General features: G+C 37.7%; 1 protein-coding gene across 2 annotated transcripts in view; it reads right to left on the bottom strand.

Moving 5' to 3' along the window:
- LOC132267294 (crossover junction endonuclease EME1B-like) overlaps positions 1-23,936 on the bottom strand; it is a 78,143-nt gene extending 54,207 nt beyond the window's left edge. Inside the window, exons 1-7 of one of the 2 annotated variants that reach the window (XM_059768429.1) lie at positions 23,063-23,936; positions 22,051-22,206; positions 21,806-21,876; positions 7,799-7,981; positions 7,557-7,707; positions 7,328-7,437; positions 1,682-1,857 (exon numbers count right to left, since the gene is read on the bottom strand). In XM_059768429.1, coding sequence (XP_059624412.1) covers positions 1,682-1,857; positions 7,328-7,437; positions 7,557-7,707; positions 7,799-7,981; positions 21,806-21,876; positions 22,051-22,206; positions 23,063-23,504 — 1,289 coding nt within the window. In that variant the 5' untranslated portion in view covers positions 23,505-23,936. The remainder of the gene's footprint in view (positions 1-1,681; positions 1,858-7,327; positions 7,438-7,556; positions 7,708-7,798; positions 7,982-21,805; positions 21,877-22,050; positions 22,207-23,062) is intronic. The other variant, XM_059768428.1, reaches the window with a different exon arrangement.
- Positions 23,937-25,172: the final 1,236 nt, after the last annotated feature.

The following is a 25,172-nucleotide window of genomic DNA, read 5'->3' as shown; positions in this document are numbered from 1 at the left end:
TCCATTCCCTCTTTCTTGTTGTACAAAAGTTAACATGGTATCAGAGCAGTGTTTGATCGCATTGCAATGTGCGAACTTCAATGCATTGATCGACTCTCCTCATTCTGTTTGAATCACATTTTACCACGACAGCACAACTTCTGCTTCATCGCACAATCTCGGCTCCATCACATAACCAACCACACGACCTAGGGTTTGCAGTCAACTCCATTGCATAAAATGTTTGCATCAAATCTCAATCCTCAATTCTTGCATTGCGTAGCATAGCAGTGACTCAATTAACAAGCCAGCAGTAGTTATTGGGTCAGACGAACTGCACTGGACTAATTGGTTAATCGACATTTATTGGACTTCAATACATGTTTCAGTTAAAAACTCGATCAATTATGCACATTGGACGTATGTAATAAGGAATTTTCTATTAGGTAAGAACATGGGGATTATATTACTGGAGTTGTAACAGTCCAGAATATACTAAGACGGAGAATTCTACTGAGTTATTGCCCGCTTGGGAAGTGAATAATGCCAAGATTATTACTCGGGTAAATAATTTGTGGATCAATCTATTGGTGTGCATTTGGCCAAATTCTCCACAGCTAAAGAAATTTAATATTTTTCCAATTTATATGTACCATCCAATTTTGCCAAACGATATCAGTTGGAATATGAGATTCGGACTGCTATACAGGGTGACAAGAATATATAGAAATTCTATTTTGTTATGACTGGGTATTAACACTCAAGGAGCATACAAGACTGAGTTCTGTTGATTCAATGGTTAATGAACTGTTGGCTTATGAAGTTCGTCTCAAAGCTTTTCCAGAAAATGGACTCCTCTTTTTACCTAGTCAGATTGTCTTGGTTATCCCACCTAAGCCTCATCCTAGTACACAGAGCAGGCAGCGTGCTAGATTTGGTATTGACGAATGCAGTTTTTGTCAACATAATGGTCATTGGAAGGCTCAGTGTCCCAAAACTGGTGAATAAGCTGGTTCATGGACAGCAGTAGTCTTCAAAGAGCAGGATCACTACACTGCAGCAATTGCACCATCTGGAGATGAGCCACTACCACCAGCTCCCACATTGTCTTTGATTGCTGAGCAGTTGCAGAAGCTTCTTTCCACCCATAAACCATTTTGCTAAAATGACACCCAGTATACTTCTTGTTGATGAGAAAAACATGTAACGTGCACTACTAAGAACCAAGAAAAATGAAATATGCGTTTACGAATCTATATCCAATTTCTCACTGCAAACCACTAAATTTTTAAGTTTGTCTTGTCTTTGATTTCTTCAGGAAATTTGCTTCAAGATTTCAGAAGAAAGGATAAAAACTGAGGAGACTACCTTAAATCCAAAATGATATTAATATTAGCACTATATGTTTGATCACATCTCCATCCATACTCAACCATCATTGGAGATTCAAAGAAAACAGATCTATAACCCATAATAATAAGCACATCGAAAATAATTAACAGTAAGCAAAGTAAGAAAAAAAATGCAAAATGTCAAAAACCACAACATATATGTGTATGTGTGTGTTTTTTGTGTATATATAATGGAACTATAGTAAAATAGAAAGTAAATTATGATGTCTTGAAAAGTAAGAATAAAATAAAATGGTAAACATGACCAAGCATTAAATAAATAAAAGGTCTTTGAGAGAGTTGCTATCAACCTTTTATCGATATACGCCATCAACCGATTGGTGAGGTAGCAAATTGTATGAGATCGATAACAGCTCCGAACACGTGAAACATGATCAATAAGAGATTCATTCATAACAAGGTTGCAGAACTCTTTGGCCTCATACACGAGTAATATATATGGAATTTCAATTCCTTTGGACGAAAGCTGCAACACATTAGTGAGGTCAATATCTTTAAAAAATAGACACCAATGATATGTTAGGAAATCAGGATCCCAACAACAATCCTTGTATCTGACAAGGGAAGCGTATCAATGAGTGAATAAAGTAATATCATTCAGCTATATCTATATATGTGAACTGCTAGCCACATAAATTTAAAGCATAATACGTTGAACATTCAAATAACAATTATGTTAAAATCAGATTACTAACATACTGGTTCTAAGATAAATGTATAAAATGCACACTGGCACAAATACATATGCAAATGGATGAGAATTTTGAACACACACAAAGCAGTCTCAGAAAGCACAAAAGCAATTACTTTATAGAAATACATACAAGATGCTAGTAGTGAGATTAGTGATGAGATATGAAGTACTAAAAAATTCAAGACATCTTTCAAGATTTTTTCTTTTTCTTTCTTTTTAAAACTAATACATCCAAATGTTGTCAGGGGCTTATTTGTTATTACTTATATAGTGTTGGGCCTTATGTGTAATTTTCTGAAACTTGTTAGTATAAATAGAATGTGGTGGAAGGATGAAAGTATTCTTTTATTCTCTCTCTTTCCCCATCTCTCTCTCTTTTTCTCTCATCCTCTTTCTTCTCTTTTTCTTCTTCTTCTTATACTTTACTCTTGATTTGATTATCTCTTAAAGTCAACATGGTATCAGAGAATGGTTTGTAAAGCTCTAGCGGAGTAACTGAAACCCTAGGGTAAATTTGTGTAAACCCTAGTGGGTGTGAAGGGTTTTGAGGAGATTCCAAGATGGGATTTGTTTGAAAAGAAGAAGTTTGGGGTTTTGGCTTAATCAAACCGAGAGCCAAGAGCTATATTTATATACAAAAATAGGGTAGAAAGAAAGGAAACCAAATCAAAGAAAAACAAGAAATATGCCAAAATCTATGTGATCCCATGATTATGGGGATCTTATCTACATGATCCCATGATAATGAGGATCTTACATAAAACAATAATAAAAGGCTTAAAACAGCTAATAAAAATAAAAATAATAATAATACAGATATTTCAACACTCCCCCTCAAGCTGGAGTGAAGATATCAATCAAGCCCAGCTTGGTAATCGAGGAATGAAGCAAAGATGGACCAACGGATTTGGTGAACAGATATGCCGATTGATTAGAGGACCGAACAAAGCACGGATTGATAATTCCCGAACGAACATTCTCTCTGATAAAATGAATGTCCACCTCTATATGTTTAGTCCTCTCATAAAAAACAGAATCTGAAGCAAGCATGATGGATGACTTATTATCACAAAACAAGTCTGAGGACTGTTTTTCACTTAGCCCTAGTTCCTCTGAGAAAGATCGAAGCCAGAGAATCTCACAAGTACCTTGGGCCATGGAACGATACTTAGCCTCTGCTGAAGATCTCGAAATTACAAGTTGCTTTTTACTTTTCCAGGATATAAGATGATCTCCATAGAAAGTACAAAAGCCAGATGTGGAATGTCTGTCAATCTTGGACCCAGCATAGTCTACATCACTGAAACAGGATAGCCCAACCTGTCTGCTAGAAGAATCGAATAATACAAGCGCAGGACAGGACTTAAGATATCGAAGAATATGATATAAGACATCCATATAAGTTGTACAAGGAGCAAACATAAACTGACTCACAACACTAACAGAAAAAGCCAAATCAAGACGGGTGTTGGTAAGATAAATCAATCTTCCTACCAAGCGCTAATACTGCGAGGGAGCAGAAAGGAGATCTCCAGACTCAGCCGAAATTTTCATATTAGGATCCATAGGAGTGGAAGCAAGTTTACACCCAAGCATACCCGTGTCTCAAAGAAAATCCAAGACATACTTCCTTTGCGATAAAGAGAAAACCTGCTTAGATCTAGCAACCTCAATTCCCAAGATATATCTGAGTTGCCCAAGGTCTTTCACATCAAAAGCTTTAGCCAATTGAAGCTTTACTTGAGCAATACCAGGGATGTCATTGTCAGTAATGAGGATAACATCAACATAGACGTGAAGAATGATACATCGACCAGTGGAGGAACGGTGGATAAAACATGTATGGTCAGAATGGCATCTAACAAACTCCATGGATAGAATTACATCACTGAAGCGGCTGAACCGATCTCTGGGAGATTATTTTAACCCATACAAAGACTTCCGCAGTCAACAGACCTTTCCAGCAAACTCCCCCTAAGCCCAAAAACCGGGTGGAGGATTCATATAAATAGTCTCAAGAAGATCACCGTTAAGGAAAGCATTCAAGCTAATGAAGAAGCCAATTGTGAGAGGCAGCCAGGGAGACAAGCAAACGAACTGAGGTTAATTTAGCCATTGGAGCAAATGTATCATTAAAGTCTTTACCAGGAATCTGAGTAAACCCTTTAGCCCCAAATGGGTCCTATACCGATCAATAAAGCCATCAGTTAGATATTTAACACTGAATATCCATTTGCAACCAACAGTCTTTTGACCAGGAGGGAGAGATACAAGCTCCCATGTTTCATTTTGCTGCAAAGCATCCATTTCTACCATCACAGCAGACATCCAATTGGGATTCCGGAGAGCCTCAGAGACATTTCTAGGTATGGAAATGGAATCAAGTTTGCCTAGAAAGGCTCGATAAGACCCTGACACCATAATAGATATACTGCGAAATAGGATGATCAGTACTACAAGCGAATCCAAATCGAGCAAGGTGTTTGCAGTCCCGAGTGGGATACCAAGACTCAAGCACAGGGTCAGGGACATGTAAAGGAGAGAGAGGAGATGTACCTGAACCTATATCTGAGGAGGATGAAGGCAGTGGAGGCAGAGCACGAGGACGGCGAGAATAGACCTGCAAAGGGGGTGAGGAAACCACAAGAGAAGACTCTTCTTGAAAAATAGGAAGAGGACGAGCAAGAGGAGAAGCCTCTATACATGTGTTTCTGTACAGGATCATAACACCGGTAACCTTTTGACATTGAAGAGTATCCTAAAAAGATACATTTAATGGCCTTATCATCAAGTTTAGTATGAGAAGGGCTACAATTATGAACAAAACATGTACATCCAAAGTTCCAAACACCCGAGGCATAATGGAAAAAAGAGTAACATCAAGCTAAAGCACTTGTAAGGGGACCTTACCATTTAATACTACTAGGGGTACGATTAATGAGAAAAGTAGCTGTAAGAACCGCCATGTGCCAGTATGACTTTGGCACATTCATACCATTTAAAAGACATCGCACAACTAACATTAGTTGGTGGTTTTTACGCTCTGCCACACCATTCTGTTCAGGGGTATATCGACAAGTAAGTTGATGAAGAATACCCTGTTGGTTAAGTTGAGACCGAAACTCATTGGAAACATATTCACGACCATTGTCAGACCTGATATTCCTAACAACAATTTTATATTGAGTTTTGATCATTTGGAGGAATTGAGTGAACATGGGAAAAACTTCAGATTTCTTTTTAAGTAAATATACCCATGTGCAGCAGGAATAATCATCAATGAATGTGACATAATAACGATGCCCCGAAAAACAGTAACGGGAGAAGAACCCCACACATCAGAATGTATGAGATCAAACATACTAGGTGCACGATGCATATGAGAAATATAACTGGTTCTAGTATGTTTAGAAAGTTCACAAATCTCACATTGAAACTTATTATCCTTACAAGCCGTTATTAATGAAGGGAAAAGCAGACATAAATACTAAAAGTTTACATGACCAAGGCGAGCATGCCATAGATTTAAAGTCGGAAAAGAAAAATCAGAAGATCTAGAACTGGAAGAATAGAGGCTTGAAGGCTTGAAGCAAGTGGAGGAGGTATGTTTATTTCTTATTGGCACGTTGTCCCTAGGGCATCTCACTCAGCCATTTGGAGAAGCATTGTGGCTGTCAGGGACATTGTGGAACTGAATTGTACTTTTAGAATTGGGAATGGTGATACTATAAAAAATTTCATGGATCCATGGTGTGGGGGTATGTTTATTTCAGAGAGATTCAGCCATAGGACTTTACAGTACCTGAGTAGAGACATATTGCTTACCTTGAGCCACTTCATTACAAATCAACAATGGGATGGTTCCAGGTTTAATGACAGCACAGTAGCAGTACACCAGTATTTACAGACTTATAGTATCCATGGTGGAACTGACCAGTTGTTGTGGCAATCTCAGCAGTAGCAGCTTGGGAAGCTTGCAGGGTGAAAGAACCAGTGGTGAATTGGGCTGGGTACTCTGTCTTGGTGCTGCAAAATGGTATCTTAACTGCCTCAAATCTTCAAAGAAGAGGCATCTCTCTGGCCTCAAGATGTTCTTTGTGTTTTAAGCAAGAGGAGACTTTGGATCATGTCTTTTGCTGTTGTGAGTTTAATTGGGCAGTGTGGAGTTGTATGGATGGTATTTTCAGATGGCATCTTCAGAGAGTGGTCTCTATTATGGACATGGCTGTGGCTTTTTATCATCAATTCTCAGCTAATGGAGTTCGACACAAGATGTTCAGGATGCTATTTTCAGGTACCTTGTATTTTACTCGGAGTGAAAGGAAAGGTATAATTCATAACAATAGTTGTAGGGACCCTAATACTTTTGCCAAATGCATCTTATGGGAGGTCATGGATATCTTGGGGGTATGCCTCCAAGATATTACTTATTAGGTGGCTTTTGGGTGGTAGAGTTTACTTCAAACAAGGCCCTTGCTTTGTTAGGGTCCTTGTGCCTGCTGTGAGGGTATGCCCTCATGTCTAGCCTTGTACTATAATGTTTTATTTATAAATCTTTTCTTCATTTAGGAAAAAAAAAAAAATTAAACAGCTTGCGAAACTAGACCCATATAAATAACAAAATTACAAGACAGAAAGAACCAACGTAGACTAGGTAGGTCCTGTAGTATGAATGCTAAGATCATGCTAAAAGAAACAATATGGGTAGAAATTTGTGACCCGTGAGTCTCATCCAAGTTGTTCATACAATCCAGGAGAGAACAGAGAATAACTAATTACAAAGATGGGAGAAAAAGAAAGAAAGAAAAGTAAAATAAAAAGAAAGCAAGAAATGGAAGGATGATACTTACTTCCTCAAAACTTCTTGTACATAGGAAAGAATATAAAGAAACAATGACAAAACGAGCACAAGCCCGGCACTTGGTAATTGTTTAATATAAAGGGCCTGTTCCTCCTACATCAAATATCAACTTGATAGAGAACAAACACAATCATGTATTCCATTTAATGCACATATTGACCCTTTTAAGCTCCTTTAGGATAAAATGACATTAAAACTCAATCGTGCAATAATTCATTTCTCTACTCCAGGAAAAATGTGAAAATTTCACTAAAGTAGTATTTCAGTTGGTAAGAATGAGGGTTGTTTACTATAAAAACTAGGCACGGCATAGAAGGAAAGGCAAAGATAGAACGTTAGATCTCAGAAAGATCTTTGTAGAGAAATTCAAGCATTGATCACCTGTGAAATTTCTTCTGGAACAGTCATGGTCCACGTGATAGATCTCTCAATTGGATTTGACACTATACGGTATGAAATACCTTTCTCTGCAAACCTTGTAAGCAAATGTCCTAAACTACGAAAATAAAGGCTTGCTCAGCACATCACCAAATACAGAAGGTAGGTAACAAAGATCAACATAAGTAATCTACTTCCAGTGAAGAATTAAAGAATATAAGAAAGACAGTACCTCCAACTGATAGTTCAACTACTTTAGCGTCAATTTCAGCAACAATGGACTTTAAAGCAAACTTCCCCTTTTCCCACTTTTGCTTTTCTTTCTGCAATTTTTTCATCTCTGCAGCTTCAGCCTTCAGAGCGGCTTTCTGCAACTTCTCTTGCTGAATATGGTCCATGAAATAGTTCATATCAGTTCATATATCTAAAATTTTTATTTTAATGCAAATTTGATGCTATCAGAAAAAGACTGACTTCCTTCTGCTGTTTTTTTTCTTCCATTAAGTGAATCCTTTCTTCCTTTGTCATCCTATTTTTTCCAATTGCTTCATCCGCATTCTTTTCTTTGTTTGAATTAGTTTTTCTTCTACCTTTCTGTTTCAAGACATTATCCACAGGCTCCAATCTGTCAATTTCTTCATCAGGATGATCGTGCGCCTGAATAGAATTTAATTAAGCAATTGAAATGCGTAGAATAAAATGAAAAATACAACCAACATTAAAAGAAGGATGTATAGGCCATTTATAAAAGTAAAATGAAGTTTCTAATTTTTTTCCCGATTAACTTTACTAATTAACCAGTAGTAAGGTTTTGTAGATATTTCAGAATCTTTATTGACTTGGATAAAATCAAATAATGATATAAGATGGTGTGGAGGAAAAAAAATCCCCCCAATTAGGACGTGATATCTGTACCAAGTAGAGGAGTAAATCAGCATCCGACATGTGTAGGGGTATCCGTCCTACCTGGCAGACCTCAGGAAACCGACCCAGGCAGCTGGGTCGAACTCAACAAACTGACCTGGTCAATCCGGTCAAACCCATATTTTAAATTTTCAACTCGGATGGATAAAACTAATTTTTGAATTTCAAGATAATGTGGATCTTTGTAGATGGAACGAGAAAAGAAGGGGAAGGGGTTGAACTGTAACAATATAAATACAGGCACAAGGCCTCAGTGAAAAACAACTTTTTCTGCTATTTAAAAAATAAATAAAATAAAATAAAATCTCTAGTCGTCTTCTTCATTGCCTTATTTTTTAGTGTAGTAACTGCAAATAATTTGTTTGGCGATCCTTAGTCAATGGGTTCCCTCTTCTCATGGATATTTTGATGTTCGATCCTTCTTTAGGTGTCTTTCAGATGTCCTAGGAGATCCTTTCCCATGGAAGGCTATTTGGCGTTCTAAGGCCCTCCTTAATGTGGCTTTCTTTGATTGGACATCTGTGTTGGGGAAGATTTTGACTCGGGATAACCTAAAGTGGAGGAGACAGGTGGTGGTCAACTGTTGCTACATGTGTAAAAGAGATGAGGAAACGGTGGATCACCTTCATTTGCATTGCCCCATGGCTTGGGACTGTTGGGTTGTGTTGTGGATCTGTTTGGTTTCCAGTGGGTTATTCTAGGTCCTCGAGAGACTTGGTGGAGGCTTGAAGAGGGTGTATAGTGAGGGACCAAGTCCGTGATTTCTGGAATGTTATGCCTTTGCGCATTTCGTGGTGTTTATGGCTCAAAAGAAATAGGAGATTCTTTGAAGGAAAGGAAAATCCTATTGGTAGGCTAAAGTTCTCCATTAGTAGCACTCTTTTATTTAATAAGTAATAATTCATTAAAAAAATGTTCAAAAGGGGAACGTGTCCCTCAAAAACAACACAAGGCCAAATAGGTCCTCTAAATCCTCAACAAATCCAAAAACTGTACAAGCTCATTCAAGAATTTACAATTTCTTCCTAGAACCCAACAAAAAAGGGTGCTAAGAATGGAGAAATAACCCAATATGATTTTCCTTTCCCTCAAAGGATCCCTTATTTCTTTCAAGCCATGGACACCACCAAACGCACAAAGGAGTAACCCTCCAAGGGTCATGAGCTGGGACCCCCACTATACACCCTCTCCAAGCCTCAATTAAGCCTCTGGTAGGCCGTAGCATAACCCAATGAATCCCAAACAAACCAAAAAAACAAAAGCCAGCAATCTCGGGCCACAGGATAGTGTAAAAGAAGATGATCAACCGTTTCCTCATCGTTTTTGCACATAAAACACCGGTTCACCACAATCTCTTATTCTCTGAAGGTTGTCCTGAGTCAAGATCTTTCCCAAAACGGATAACCATGCAAAAAATGCTACTTTGAGAGGCGCTTTTGTTCGCCAAACATCCATCAGTGGAAATGACACTCCAAAAGCATCCACTAAACATCAAAACGCCTAAGTGAAGATGTTGCCCAAATGCAGATGTCTGAACTCTCCTCCACTAGCTCTTTCGATATAACAAATCCAAGAAATTCATGGCATCTTCCATCTCTCAATCCTGAAATAGCCTCAAGAAACGTACATCCCACACCGTTCTTCCTCTATCAAGGCGATAGCAGTCGACCACCATGGCATATCTATCAAAAGCAATCTGAAAGAGTCTAGAAAAAGTGCTAGAAAGGGAACGCTCCCTGCACCAGATGTCATCCCAAAGTCGTATGATCGTATCCTCCTGCCATCTCTAACATGAAATTTAATGTGCTTAGAGAAATCATTACACCCCTTCTAAATGTACTTGCAAACCCCAACCCTATATGGCAAGCTCACCTCAGGGGTGTGCCGCCCTCCTATCGCCTCCCCGTGTCTGCTCATAATCACCCTCCTCTAGAGTTTGTTTCTCTCTATCCCGAATCTCCAAAGCCATTTCCGAAGAAGGCCTTGTTAAAAGGCATTAATTCCCAACCCACCTTGCTGAATTGGATTGCAAACCCTCTCCCACTACACCAAATGATACTTGAACTCCTCCCCTTTACCACCCCATAGAAAATTTCTCTGCAACCTCTCAATCCTTTCAGCCACTGAAGAGGGAATCTGGAACACTGAAAGAAAGCAAGTCAGAACACTCAACAATGTACTCCTCAAAAGAGTGACCCTCCCCCCTTTGGAAAGATACAGTTTCTTCCACCCAGCCAACCGTTTCTCAAACCTCTCCACCACTGTATCCCAACTACCCACACTCCTAGATGAAGCCCCCAGAGGTAGGCCCAAGTAAGAAATGGGTAGCGAACCAGTGTTGCCACCCAAAACAAGAGCCAAAGTCTAGATATCGGGGACCTCTCCAACCGGCACTACAACACTTTTCCCCACATTAACTTCCAAGCTAGAGACAACTTGAACACATCTCAAATATCTCATCCGAGACACATCCGCATCACAAAAAACCAAAGTATCATCCACAAACATCAAATGGGAGATCTCCAGCTGACTAGCAACATCCCAACCAACGCTGAAGCCTCTCAACAAACCCAAATCAACTGCCCTTGACATCATTCTGCTATAACTACTGGGAAGCACGGACACTCCAAAATAGGCAAAGAATCTGTCGGACACGGACACGGACACACCCCGACACGTGTCGAACACGCCAAAAAAAGTGTCTGGAATTTTTTTTTTTTATTATTATTTTCGGACACGGCACGAACACTCTGCGGACACGTGTCCGACATGCCAGGGGTTTGTGTCCGACATGCGTATCTTATTTTCGGGGGTCTAAAAGATAATTTTTGAAAGAAAGTTGGGTTAAAGTATAAATATATGAAGTTATTTAACAATTATGTGGTCTGAACATAATAATTTTAACTTTCAAGGTTACTATGCAATTTTAAACAAAAGAAATAGATATTTAAGGCTAGTCATTACACTATTACAAGATGAGATTCAAAGGACGTCTGGGTTGCTCTCTCAAAGTGACGAAGCTCTGCAACTTCCTGCTGCCTATCAAAGGCGACTCCCTCCAGGTCACTCTCTCTCTCTCTCTCTCTCCCCTCTTCCTCCTCTTTTCATCCTCCTTCCTCTTTCTGTCTTTTTCTTCACAAACCCTAGTTTCTTTCTTTCTTTCTTCTTCATCTTTTTTTTTTTTTCTTCCTTTTCCGTTTTTCACTAACCCCGGTTGCTTTCTTCTTCTTTGTTTTATTTTATTTTTCATTTTTCACAAACCCCAAATTCTTTCTTCTTTTTTTCTTTTTTTTTTTTCTTTTTCACTAACCCCAGTTTCTTTCTTCTTCTTTGTTGTTGTTGTTTTTTTTTTTTTTTTTTCATTTTTCACAAACCCGTCTTTCTTTCTTTCTTCTTCTCTGGTGTTTTTCCTTTTTCACAGACCCTAATTTCTTTCTTCTTCTTCTTCTCTGTTGTCTTTATTCTTGATTTAATAGGATTTCGTCTTTAATTTAATTTCAGCTGTTGCATATGACTTGTGAATCTGTGATGAAATAGGAATTTATTCATTCTTTGCTGACTGTTCTTTCTTTGCTGACTGCTATAAGTATGGATTTTTTTTCTTTTCTTTTTATGTCTAGGGAATTAGACATTTCAATGTTGTCTACATTAGTTGCTAGTAGTACTCCTCAATTTGAACAAGATGAGAACAAACCACTTTGGTACTATGTCGCACAATTAGAAAAAATTGGTGATGGAGGAGGAAATTTTTTATTCAAATGCCACTTTTGTAGTAAGGAATTCAGGGGGTCTTACACAAGAGTTAAAGCCTACTTGTTGCAAAACACTAGTATGGGTATTCGCATATGCCCAAAAGTCACATCTCAGAATATTGCAGAAATGCAAAAAGCAATTGAAGAAGCCGAATTGAGAATTAAAAATTCTAAACCAAAAAAAGTTCCTTTGCCGCCATCTAGTGCATCATTGGGTGGTACTACTAGTCTCACTCAAGAGGCTTATGTACCAAAGAAAAGAAAGGCAAGTGGGGGTGCCATTGAAAAGGCATTTAATAATGAGGCTTGGGGACAATTGCACTCAGAGATTGCTAGGATGTTTTATTCGGCAGGATTGCCGTTTCATCTAGCAAGAAACCCGTATTATGTGAGTTCATACAACTATGCTGCAAATAATCCTGTGTCGGATTATTTGCCTCCGGGTTATAATCTATTGAGAACCACTCTACTTCAAAAAGAAAAGGCAAATATTGATAGATTATTGCAACCAATTAAGGGTACATGGAAGGCAAAGGGTGTTAGCATTGCAAGTGATGGTTGGAGTGATCCACAAAGAAGGCCTTTAATTAATTTTATGGTTGTGACAGAAGGAGTCCCATGTTTTTGAAAGCTGTTGATTGTTCCAGTGGAATTAAAGACAAGTTTTTCATTTCCAATTTGTTGAAGGAAGTCATAAATGAGGTTGGCCCCCAAAATGTGATCCAAGTAATTATAGACAATGCCCCAAATTACAAGGCCGCTAGACAACTAATTGAAGGGCAATTCCCTCACATTGTTTGGACACCTTGTGCATAGTTGTTAAAGGCGCCGGAGGCGCAAGGCGCCAGAGTGTCACCTGCAAGGGCTTAAGGTGACCGGGTTGAATAGGGCGCGCGCCTTTGTATTACTTTTTATTATTACAAAACTTACAAGTTACAAAAAAAAAAAAAAAAAAGAAGAGACAGAGGCTAGGGCAACGAAGGCGAAGCAATCTGCCGGATCTCTCAGTCTCGGATCTGCCGGTAAGTTCTTCTTCTCTTCTTCTTCTCTCCTCCTCCTCTCTTTCTTCTTCTCTCTTCTCTTCTCTCGTCAGATTTTTTTTTTTTTTCTCTCTTCTTCTTTTCTTCTTCTTCTCTCAGCTCTCTCGAGTCTGGCAGATTTATTTATTTATTTTTATGCTTGTCTAGATGATGTTGGTCCTTTGTTTTTTTTAGGGTTTTTGTGGCTTAGTGGTTGTTTCTGTAGATTAGTGCCTTGCATGTGTTTGATGATTATCCCCTCTCTGTTAGATACTGTGGTTTTGAGAGTTTCCACTGTTTGAGTTGTTTATTTCAATCTATTTCTTTTGAATTTAGTAGAAGCGACGAAACCAAATGATTTTTCTAAATTAAAGGAGCATGCTTGAATATGGTTGTTAACTATTCATGGTACTTGATAGTCTGTTGAATAACGTTTTATTATGCTTAAATTTATCCTATTGAGATTCGATTTAGCTTTTATTAAATCTGAAGGGTGATGCATCCAAAGTTCCAAACATGGTGCTTGCAAAAACGTTTTATTCGTGCTTAATGAAAATTAGATTTGATTTGACTTAAAAATAATAATAGCACATCCATGTGATTTTTGCAAGATGAACTCAAATTTTCTATCAATTAATGCAGCATCCAAACATGGGATAAATATATATATATATATATAAGTTGAGATCGAAATAATTTCCATATATTAATAAATAATATTCTGCTCTCTGCATCAACACCGCTTTCTGCGTCAACATTGCTTTCTGCATCAACATGAAGTCATGGACAGATAGATGCATTTTTTATTTTTGCATGAAATAATATTCTGCTTTTTGCATTTTGTCAAAGCTCTGTATTTTTTAAAAAAATAGAAATGTTAATATTGCTTTAAAGCTTGTATTTTTTTTTTTGTCAGAGTTGTTGCAAACACTGATTACATGACGCTATTATTTTGTTTTCTTGAATTTGATTGCAGTTTGTACTTTAAAAGATGCCTTGTGATGGTTCAAGAAAGGATCCAGCATGGAATTACTCACATTTGGAGAATCCGAAAGATACAAATGCCATCACTTGTAACTTTTGTGCAAAAGTTACAAAAGAAGGTATTTATCGGGCTAAGCAACACTTAGCTGGAGGGTATAGAAATGTGAGTGCATGCACAAGATGCCCATCTAGTGTTAGAGAGAAATCAAAGAGTACATGAGCAAGAAAAAGGAAAAAAAAGATCAAATGAATTTGTTACCTAATGATGACATTAATTTCATTGATGGAGAGGATAAGCATGACGTTATGGAAGTTAACAATCGGGGAAAAAGGGTAGGTAGTGCTAGTGTCAATTCCTCAAAGAGGCAAAAGCAAAAGGGACCGATTGATTTATATTTCACTCCCAGACCGGAAATTGTGGTACAAAAAAGAAAGGAGGGGGGAAAACAGATAACCATTAATGATGCATGCAAGAAAGAGTTGAGAGGAAGAGCGTGTGCTGCTTTTGCAAGGTGGATGTATGATGCAGGAATTGCATTCAATGCTGTTAAGTATGGTAGCTTTACCAAGGTTGTTGAAGCATTTGGACAATATGGTCCTGGCATGAAACCACCTAGTTATCATGAGGTGAGAGTTCCTTTGCTTAGGAAGGAATTAGATAATACCAATGCTTTGATGAATGACCATAGAGAGGAGTGGTCAAAATTTGGATGCTCATTAATGGCAGGTGGGTGAACAGACAAGAGAGAGAGAACATTGCTTAATTTCCTAGTAAATAGTCCAAGGGAAACCATGTTTATTGAATCGATAGATACTTCTTCTTTTTCAAAGGATGGTGAAAAGATGTTCGACTTACTTAATAAATTTGTGAACAGCATTGGAGTAGCAAATGTCGTCCAAGTCGTCACAGATAATGAATCAAGCAATAAGTATGCCAGTAAGAATGTTCAATGTTTATAACTTTTAGAGTTTACATTCTTTACAAATATATAATTTAAATCAATTTTGATTTACTCATTCTCTTTATATCATTTTTTTTCTGTTTGGTTTCAAATAGGGAGGATGTTAGAGAAAGGACACCCACATTTGTATTGGACACCATGTGCTGCTTATTGCTTAGACTTGATGTTGGGAGACATTGGGAAAATACCATCCATCTCTAGAACAATGACGAGGGCAGTGGAGTTGAATAGTTATATTTATATGCATCCAAAGTTGTTGAACATTATGAGGAACTTTACTTACAAAAAGGAGTTGCTTAGGTCCACTAAGACTCGATTTGCTACATGTTTCATCACATTATCAAGTATTCACAAGCAAAAGAATAACTTGAGAAAGATGTTTACTTCAGAAGAATAGAGTCGTAGTAAATGGGCGAAAGAGCAAGCCGGTAAAAAAGTTGCTTCTTATGTTTTGATGCCTTCCTTTTGGAACACCATTGTCTTTAGCCTTAAGGTTTCCAGTCCTCTTATTCCGGTTTTGAGATTAGTTGATGGCAAAAGAAAGCCTCCCATGGGATACATTTATGCGGCCATGGATAGGGCTAAAGAAGCCATTGCAAAATCATTTGGGGAAGTAGAAGAGAAATACAAGGAGATTTTTGAAATAATTGATAAGAGGTGGAATGTTCAACTTCATCGCCCTTTGCATGCAGCAGGTTATTATTTGAACCCAGAGTACTTTTATTCAAATCCGAAAATTGAAGAAGATGAAGACATTGCAAAGGGTTTGTATGCATGCATTGCAAGGTTAGTCCCAGATGTCAAAGAACAAGACAAAATTACTAAGGAGCTGTCCTTATATTCTAAAGCTAAGGGCCTCTTTGGTAATCCCTTTGCTATTAGACAGAGAAGTACACGAGGACCAGGTAAAGTGGTAAAGTATATTAAGTTAGTATAGCTAAGTTTTAAAATTATTTTGACAATAGAGTCGATACAAAGATGAAGCTAAACTTGCTAAACATCATTACTAATTTTTTTTAATAGCTAATTGGTGGGAAGCTTATGCCAAGTCAACAAAACTTCTCCAAAAGTTTGCTATAAAGGTTTTAAGCCTTAGTTGCAGTTCTTCTGGTTGTGAACGAAATTGGATCGTGTTTGAGCATGTAAGTATATACTATTTAGTAACTAGGTTTGTAATTTAATTGTTAAAAATTAAAATTTTAATTTTTTATACTTACTAGTTAAAGTTGAATTTATTGTAGCTTCATAACAAGAAAAGTAATAAGCTCGCTCAAACAAATTTGAATGATTTAGTGTTTATCAAATATAATAGAGCATTGAGGCGTCGATATAATATGCTTGACACCCTTGATCCCATTTTACTCGATGACATTGATGAGAGCAACGAGTGGTTGACGGGGAGGATGGATAATTCTGATGCAAAAGATGATCTAGTCTTTGAAGATGATTCCTTGACATGGGGTGATGTTGCTAGTGTTGCTGGTATTGGAGAGGATAGCAGGCCGCACCGGTCTACTAGATCAAAATCTAGTTCAAGTTCACGGTTACCAACAAAGGGAGCAGGAAGTTCTTCAATTCCACTTGTGGATGAGGATGAGGATGAGGCAGATTCAAATGAGATAGAAGAGGATCTTGAGAATTATGAATCATTTAGTGACGATCAAAATGATGTTATGCTTATTGATGATGAGGATGATATTTAGATTCGTTGGTGTTGTCTTCTTAGGAAGAAATGATGTCTATGTTTGTTTTAGTTTTATCTCATAATTCTCCTTAGTTGACTTTTGCATCTTTATGCTAATATGTTTGATTATTCACTGTTGAACTCAAGTACTTGATTTAGTTGGCTTTGACATCTTTATGTTGAATATTGAACCTAAGTAATTCATTTAGATGACTTTTGCATCTTTAATACTTTATTAGGTGGGTTTTTTTTTTTTTTTTTTTTTTTAACGTGCACCTTGCTTAAGTCGGGCGCGCGCCTCGCCTTGCGCCTCAGGCTCCAGGAGGCATTTGCGCTTTTGTGCGCCTTGAGCCTTTAACAACTATGACCTTGTGTGGTACTCTTAATCTTGCCCTCAAAAATATTTGTGCTGCAAAAAACGTGGAAAAGAATGAAACTGCATATGCAGAGTGTGGTTGGATTCTTGATTATGCTGATGATTGTAACCTAATAAACAATTTCATCATGAACCATTCAATGAGATTAGCTATTTTCAATGAGTTTGTCAGCTTGAAGTTGCTTTCGGTTGCGGAGACACGCATTGCTTTTGTTATTGTGATGATCAAAAGATTTAAACTTATAAAAGGTGGTCTCCAAGCAATGGTCATAAGTGACAAGTGGACTTGCTATAGGGAGGATGATATAGGAAAGGCCGATTATGTAAGAGAGAAGCTGTTGGATGAACAATGGTGGGGAAAGATTGATTATATCCTTTCCTTTACTTCACCTATTTATGACATGCTAAGGGCTTGTGATACCAATAAGCCTTGTCTTCACTTAGTTTATGATATGTGGGATACAATGATTGAAAAAGTGAAGATGGCAATATATAGGTATGAAAGAAAGCGACAAAATGAAAGTTCTTCCTTTTATGAACTGGTGCATAGGATACTTGTAGCTCGTTGGAACATGAACAATACTCCGCTTCATTGCTTGGCACATTCACTAAATCCAAGGTAAATCATTAGATATTAATTTGTAAGCTAAAGAAGTTTTAATCTTAGTTTAGAATTAAGGAAATTAAATTATGAATTAAATGCATTCTCTTATTTATTGTAGGTACTATAGTGATGTGTGGCTCAGTGAAAACTAAGGTCGAGTTCCACCACACAAGGATTTAGAGGTCTCACGAGAGAGAACAAGGTGCCTTAAAAAATACTTTAGTGACCCACAAGAGTGTTCAATAGTAAAATTGGAGTATGCTAATTTTTCATCAAACTTGGGGGAATTTGGGGAGAGTGATTCTATATGTGATAGATATACCATGGATCCTAAAAGTTGGTGGGTTGTACATGGTTCATATGCTCCCTTGCTTCAAGAGTTAGCTTTAAAGTTGCTTGTCCAACCTTCTTCCTCCTCATGTTGTGAGAGGAACTGGAGTACTTTTTCTTTTATTCACTCATTGAGAAGGAACAAGATGGCCCCACAACGGGCTAAAGATTTGGTTTTCATTCATAGTAATCTCCGTCTTCTGTCAAGGAGAACCCCACAGGACAATGAAGGACGAAGTAAGATGTGAGATATTGCAGGAGACGCATTTGATTCAATTGGTGATGTTAGGGTGCTTGAGGTTGCAAACCTCTCACTTGATGAGCCGGAATTAGAGGCGGTATTATTTACCGATGATGGAAGTGTTAATGATGATGAGATTCATGAGACAATTGATGATGACCAACAATAGATGAATGCTGATATGTTCTTTCTTTTGTTTTGGACTACCCTTTTGGTATTGTAAATGGTAAAGTCCCAAGTCAAATGATAGATGGGAATAGATGATAGTACACTGACTTGTTTTTTTATCTTTTTTGGGGACTAGCCTATAGGTTTTTGTGAATGTTAAGTGCTAACAGTACAGTCCTGAATGTTAAACAGTCATGAATGTTAATAGTCCTTTCTGTCTATGCTTTTGTATTTGGAGTAAAGTTGCAATGATGATTAAATGATACTAGTTATTATTCTAATGTCTTGTTTTTTATTTGGTTTTATAACTCTGCAACATTGTTCTTTTATAGTTTATTAGTTATGAGTTATGATTTGTGTATTTTTTTCATTGTGAGGTTGATGAAAAATAGTAACACTAAGTAATTTTTAAAGTACTACATCATATATATATATATATACACTATTCGGCGTATCCCCGCCGTGTCCATGTCCTAATTTTTTTGGATTTGCCGTGTCGCCGTGTCCGTGTCTTGTCGTATCCATGTCCGTGCTTCTTAGGCTACAAGTGTCCATCACAATAAGGAAAAGAAAAGGAGATAGCGAGTCCCCCCCGTCTTAAGTTCTTAACCCTCTCAAGCTTCTAAAAAAGCCTGTCGGTGCTCCATTCACAAGGACTGAGAACCGAACACTAGAGATAAAAATTCAATCCATTTCCTCCATCTCTCACCAAACCCAATCCACTCCAAGAAATAGATGAGGAAGCTCTAACTAACATAATCATAAGCCTTTTTGATATCCAATTTGCATAGAACACCCGGAACCCCACACTTAAGTTTGGAATCTACACACTCGCTAGCAATAAGGACAGAATCGAGTATCTGACGACCTCCAAGAAAAACATTTTGAGAATCCAAAATGACACTATCCAAGACACCCCTCAATCTCGATGCTAGAACCTTGGCAATCAATTTATAAATGCTCCCCACCAAGCTGATAGATCTAAAATCCTTGTCGTCTCGCGCTTCCCCCTTCTTTGGAATAAGAGCAATAAACGTTGCATTTAAACTTTTCTCAAAGTGTCCCCGTGAGTGAAAAGCAGAGAAAGTTCACATGACCTCCCTCTTCACCACCTCCTAGCTTTCAACAAGAAATCTCATCGAGAAACTATATGGACCTGGGGCTTTATCCCCATTTCAACTCTTCAAAGCCCTCAAAACTTCCTCCTCGAAAAAAGGCCTTTCCAGATTGACACTATCCAACTAAGAGATAGAAACAAAATGCAAACCCCCAAGCAAAGGTGGCAAAGTCTCTGTCTCCGTGAACAAACTCTGAAAGAAAGAGGTAACCCCCTACAAATATCCTCCTCCTTGGAGAGAAGCTCCCCATCCACCATGATTCTTCCGATATGATTACCCCATCTGTGAGCATTTGCCAACCGATGAAAAAAATTCATGTTTCTGTCCGCCTCCTTAAGCCACAAAGCCCTGCACTTCTCTCTCTATGAAATTTCCTCTAATAAAGCAATCTCAGCAACTTCCTCCTGACACTCCACCCTTCTCTGTACCAAAAACTCAATAATATTACCCTCCCCTTCCTTTTTGTCAATATCAACAATCTCATCAAAAGCACGATTCTTCCTCCATTCCAATTTCCCGAAATCGTCCTTGTTCCATTTTTTGAGGTCCTCTTTCAGACGTCATAATTTACCAGCAAGAGAAAAACTCGGGCTACCAGAAACCACATAGCTCTCCTACCAAGATCGAACTCTCTCCCTGAAACCCTCGGAACAAGGCCACATGTTTTCAAATCTGAAGGGTGAGCCAAGGGAATATGATCCAAAGTCGTGCGTGCCTACGCCGCCTGAATAACATTCGAAAACTTATCCTTTTTGTTGGGTTCTAGGGAGAAATTGTAAATCCATGGAGGAGATAGTTTACTTTTTGGACTCTTTGAGAGTTTAGAGGCCCTATTTGGCCTTGTGTAGCTTTTCAGGGATGCATTCCCCTTTTGAACGCTTTTTTAATACAAAATTAAAAATAAAAAATAATAATACTTAGTCAACAAATTTCTGCACCTACAGATGGGTATTTAAACTTGTGGGTATCAGGCCCCCAAACAACTACCTTATAAGCAATTAACCATGGCTTCATGCAAGATCCATATCTTGGAACGTCCTCCTCAAGACCTCTACCTCTTAGCCTCCTCTACAAGGAATTATGATCTCAACCTTGTCACCTTCTCCAAGGGCACTTGTGATCCCCAAAAGGACACTAACTTCCTCTACAGGCATTTGTAATTGCAAGAAGCTCTTCTCTTCAGATAAATCTTGTTGTTGGCAAACGCACGCATGTATATGCAAACTTATTCTCCTTAGAAAAGTTTTGCTGCGTGAACATGTTTTTCCCAGACAAAACCTTGTTTGAAGACTATAGCGAGGACTTCTCCTTTAATAAGCCTCGCCACTTGGACCCTCTCCTCAAAAAAGCCCTGCTTGAAGTCTTGAAGACCAAAGCATCCTAATACACCTAATGCACTGCTTGAGTCGGAAGTTGGACTTGTGGAGTTTCTATAACAGTGTACAACTAATCGTCAGAGTCCACCATGAGAGATCATTAAGGATAACCACCTTCTAGGATTCTAAGAGGTGACTTGGCTGCTGAAGTTCAAGAATAATTAAGGTGACCATCCTCCAGGTTCCTAATGAGTTGGACCCTTCCTCAGGTCCACTCGACCTGACTTTGAGAGAGAGAGATCATTTTGACTCTGCGCAACATACGCCCGTCTAAGATTGGCCATTTAAGCAATTTTTTCTCATTAAAAAGCCCTATCTTATATGTCATTATCAAGTTCCCCTCAAGTACAGTCTCTAACATGGTGTTGTTCCATCAAGTCAAAAATAAAGAGAAAGTGTCATGATTATCCTCATAACAACCTGGTCATCAAATACTCTCCCTCCAGCTATAAATACACCACCACCATAATTTAAGAAGAATGACGCCAGATAAAAAAGACCAACCTAGAAGAGAACTGTTAAGACCTTACCCCTTTTAAAACCCTCTCATATTGACTCCTTGAATCTCTCTCATCTAAATTTAAGATCACCCATGCCTGTGGACCATCAAAACATCTAGTCTCCATACCCTTGGCTTCCACCTAATTGAGTCCACCTGAGATCTGTTTAATATCTTTTCTCTTAACAAGGACACAAAAAACTAAGGGTATAATGGGCATATAATACATTGCGTTTCATAAGAATAAGATCATGACATGAGCTAAATCTGCCAAATTCAATAAACTAAGATTTTTGACGAGGATACACCAAGTTGTAGATATATTTCATTATATTTTACCCAAATTATTAAACTAACCCAGCAAGAAATGTAGCTCTCCAACCTGTAAAAGAAAATTAAATAAATACAAGAAAGTCATCATCATCATACATCAGTTAGAAATACCTGGGGGATATCTTCTGAACAAACTGGCTGCAAAGAACTGTCCCCACACATTTGTGTTAAATTAAAATTCCCTGATAACACATGTTTTTATAACTTCATCAAATTATCAGATAGCTTATTTCAAATCATATAAATAAAAAATAAAAAATAATCAAAAAAAGAATTGCTTCTTTGTGATTCATGAGTTATTCCAAGCATCACATGATCACAAACAAGTAAAATATAAAGATATGGCATTAACTTACTGAAAGAAAATGAGGAGTTAATAAATCTAGAGCTCATTTCTGAATCCTCTTTCACATCAAAGGCAGCATCCATTGTTCCATTCTGCTTCCGGTTTTCCTTTCCAAAACCATTTTCAGACTCGTTGTCAGATTCCAAACAAATCAAGCCACAGATTCCTGACAAATGAGAACACAAGTCCAGTACAGTCCAATTCATTGTTCAGCTAAAGAAACACAAACCACAATCAAAATTACCATTTCAGATCTACCCAGCTTCTTACCCAAAAACCCAGTAAAGCCCCCATTAAACTGTACTTTGATAAACTTGAAACACTGACTTCAAAAGTTTCTTCAGCTATTTTGTGAATCAATATTAACTGCAACAAATATATGAACACATAATTTCCATTCTCAACAGAAGTAACCACTAATTCAGTAATCAAACTCCCAGGAAAAAAATTACTCATTTGTTAGCTTGCCAATTTGTTTACCAAGTCCTGTACAATTCAGGATTATCTTAATAAACTTCTGGGTATTACATCTATCTCACCACATCTTTAAGTCTTTGAGAAGAGAGGGGCAACATTTTAAAAGTTGGTTTTTTTTCTTACTTGTATTGGCATGATGGTCATTAATCTCTCAATATAAATTGTGGATCCTGTCAAACGTCAAGGCTCAATCTTTTTGTGATCTTTGAAGCTCCCATAACTCTATCATTAATCAAAATTCAACAAATATAATACCAATTCACTGTTTCAACCCCAAACACTCAAGAAAAGTAAAAAGGAAAACAACTACTACAATCATCAATATGACTTCAAATCTCATGAAGAACTCGAAACAACGAGACTCATTATAAATCCATGAATAAGAAAGTTAACCAAAACCAACAAACTAATATGCAGAAAACTAAAACTTGCAATCATCAATGACAATTTCATTAAAAAATTAAAACCGCATTATAAGGGCATAAATACCCAAATCAATTCAAAATCAACAAACTAATATTCCAATACAGAAGCATCAAACTCACCGGAAAACTTTTGGTCGGACGCTGAAGAGGACCTGAGTTGGGGATCAGAGACAAGTGTGGTGCATTTGACTATTGCAACATCCGAATTCGACGAACCAGGCATCGGGGTATCGGGGATGAACAATGGAGTGGAAGAGGAGCCCGCCGGCTTCCGAGGCGTTGGGTCATCGTCGATGATGAAGACTGTAGGGTTAAAATTGGGTTCTCCTTTGTGCCTCTTGGATTGGGTTGGTAATGGGGTTGAGACTGGATGATGATCGCCGTCATCGTCGTCGGAGAGGATGTCCACTGCGATGGACCGGGACATTTGAGAAGAAAGTGAGTGCGTGGAGAGAGAGAGAGAGAGAGAGAGGGCCGAGGGGTTAGGTTTGTCTTCGAATGTTGTGTTAGCGCGGGATGATGCGAGGTGGGGGATGTCTGGATACGCGGTTTTGAATGTCATGGTTTATTACATCAATTTACATTTAACTGCACTGTTGGTCCGTTTGGCTTCGCGTATTCGGCAGGACCATTCCTTCGGAACCTCTTACACTATGTTTGGTACAATGAAAAAAAAAAAACAAAAAAGAATAAGATTATTTAGGAGATAGAAAAATAAAAATAAAACAAAATCAAACAAAACAAAACAAAACAAAAAAGAAAAAAGAAGAAAATTAGAGGATATAGTTAATTACTTATCGTGTATTTGGTTAATTAATAAATAAAAATAAAAAAATAAGTGATTATGTTTGGGAAAGAAATGAAATGGAAGTATTATAATGAATTTACTACCATATCCCTTTTTTCATATATTTTATCTTTTATAGAAATAAGGGCAAATTTGCATTAATAAAATTTCATTAAAAAAGCTAGCATTTCCTTCCCTTTCCTCCCATTTTTAGAAAGATAACAAAACCAACACATTCTATATAATTTGTTTCCTTTCAGATCCCTCTGTTTCCTTTCTTTTCCTTTAAAAATTCATATCAAACACAATATTTGATTTCCCTCCATTACCTTTTTTCTTTTCCTTCTTGTTTATCCCATTTATTTTTGGACAAATGGAAAGACGACATGTGGCGAGTCCAGAGAGAACTTGCCACGCTGGATTATTGCTTGATTATTTGAAAAAAGAATTACATTAGGACATCTTATATTCAAATTGACTTAAATAAAGGACACCTCATCCAAGTATCTGCTACATAGACTCACGCATGAGGTAAGAATCAAGAGAGAAATTGTCTACCAATAAGAAAGAAGCATGTGGTGAGTTCCAATGGACTTCACGAAGTAATTCAAGGCAAAGACCAATTAAGCCAATCATATTCCGCCACATGGAGTCCATTAGATCAAGAATATGGTGAGTCTCATAAGACTTACCACACTAGATCAATTTCCCATAAATTCCCAATGATCTGGAAAGTAAAGATTGCATGGAGATATTATTGTACATGCAACCTTACTTGATTATTCAAAGACATGACACGTGGAACTACTCAGCCATCGACACATGGAATTTATGAAATAAGATTAAAAGAAATAATGTTGTCAAGGTTAATAAGAAAATAACATTTGGCGAGTGATGAGTGCTGAATATTGCATATTCGAGCCCCTAAATACGCATATGTTAAGACCTAAAGTGATACTTCTATTAAGTTTTATACTGATTTATGTTTATTTCATGTTTTTAGGTACTTTCCCAAAAAAATGGTTAAAATCGATGATTTATGATGAAAAAACTGACATTGAAGCTAACAAAGTCATTGCCGATCATTTGAAGCAAGCCCAGAGCCAAAAGGATGATTTTTGGAGAAGTCCAAGTGTCAAAGCTCGAGCCTATGTTCTTTAGGCTCGAGCTAGAAGTCAAGAAAAAGCAAGAATTCCAACCACGGCAGAAGGCTCGAGCCTAAATATTAAGGCTCGAGCCATAACTCAAGATGATCGAGCCTTTGCAAAGGTGGTCAAACCCAAATTACATCGAAAATATGAAAAGACACTTTGGAAGTTCTATGTTGCCAAATCTCGAGCCAAAGTCATAAAGCTCGAGCCTTTTCCCAAAAACCTCGAGCCATAGCCCCAAGGCTCGAGCTTCAAGCTACAGTGATCGAGCACTATGAAGAAGAAGTCCTAA

The sequence above is a fragment of the Cornus florida genome, unplaced genomic scaffold (assembly GCF_030987335.1).
Source record: "Cornus florida cultivar Cherokee Brave unplaced genomic scaffold, ASM3098733v1 CherokeeBrave_3.0.0_Hap2_Chr07, whole genome shotgun sequence".
NCBI lineage: Eukaryota > Viridiplantae > Streptophyta > Magnoliopsida > Cornales > Cornaceae > Cornus > Cornus florida.
The sequence above is the reverse complement of the archived record's forward strand: the minus strand, read 5'-3'. Positions and strand labels throughout refer to the sequence as shown.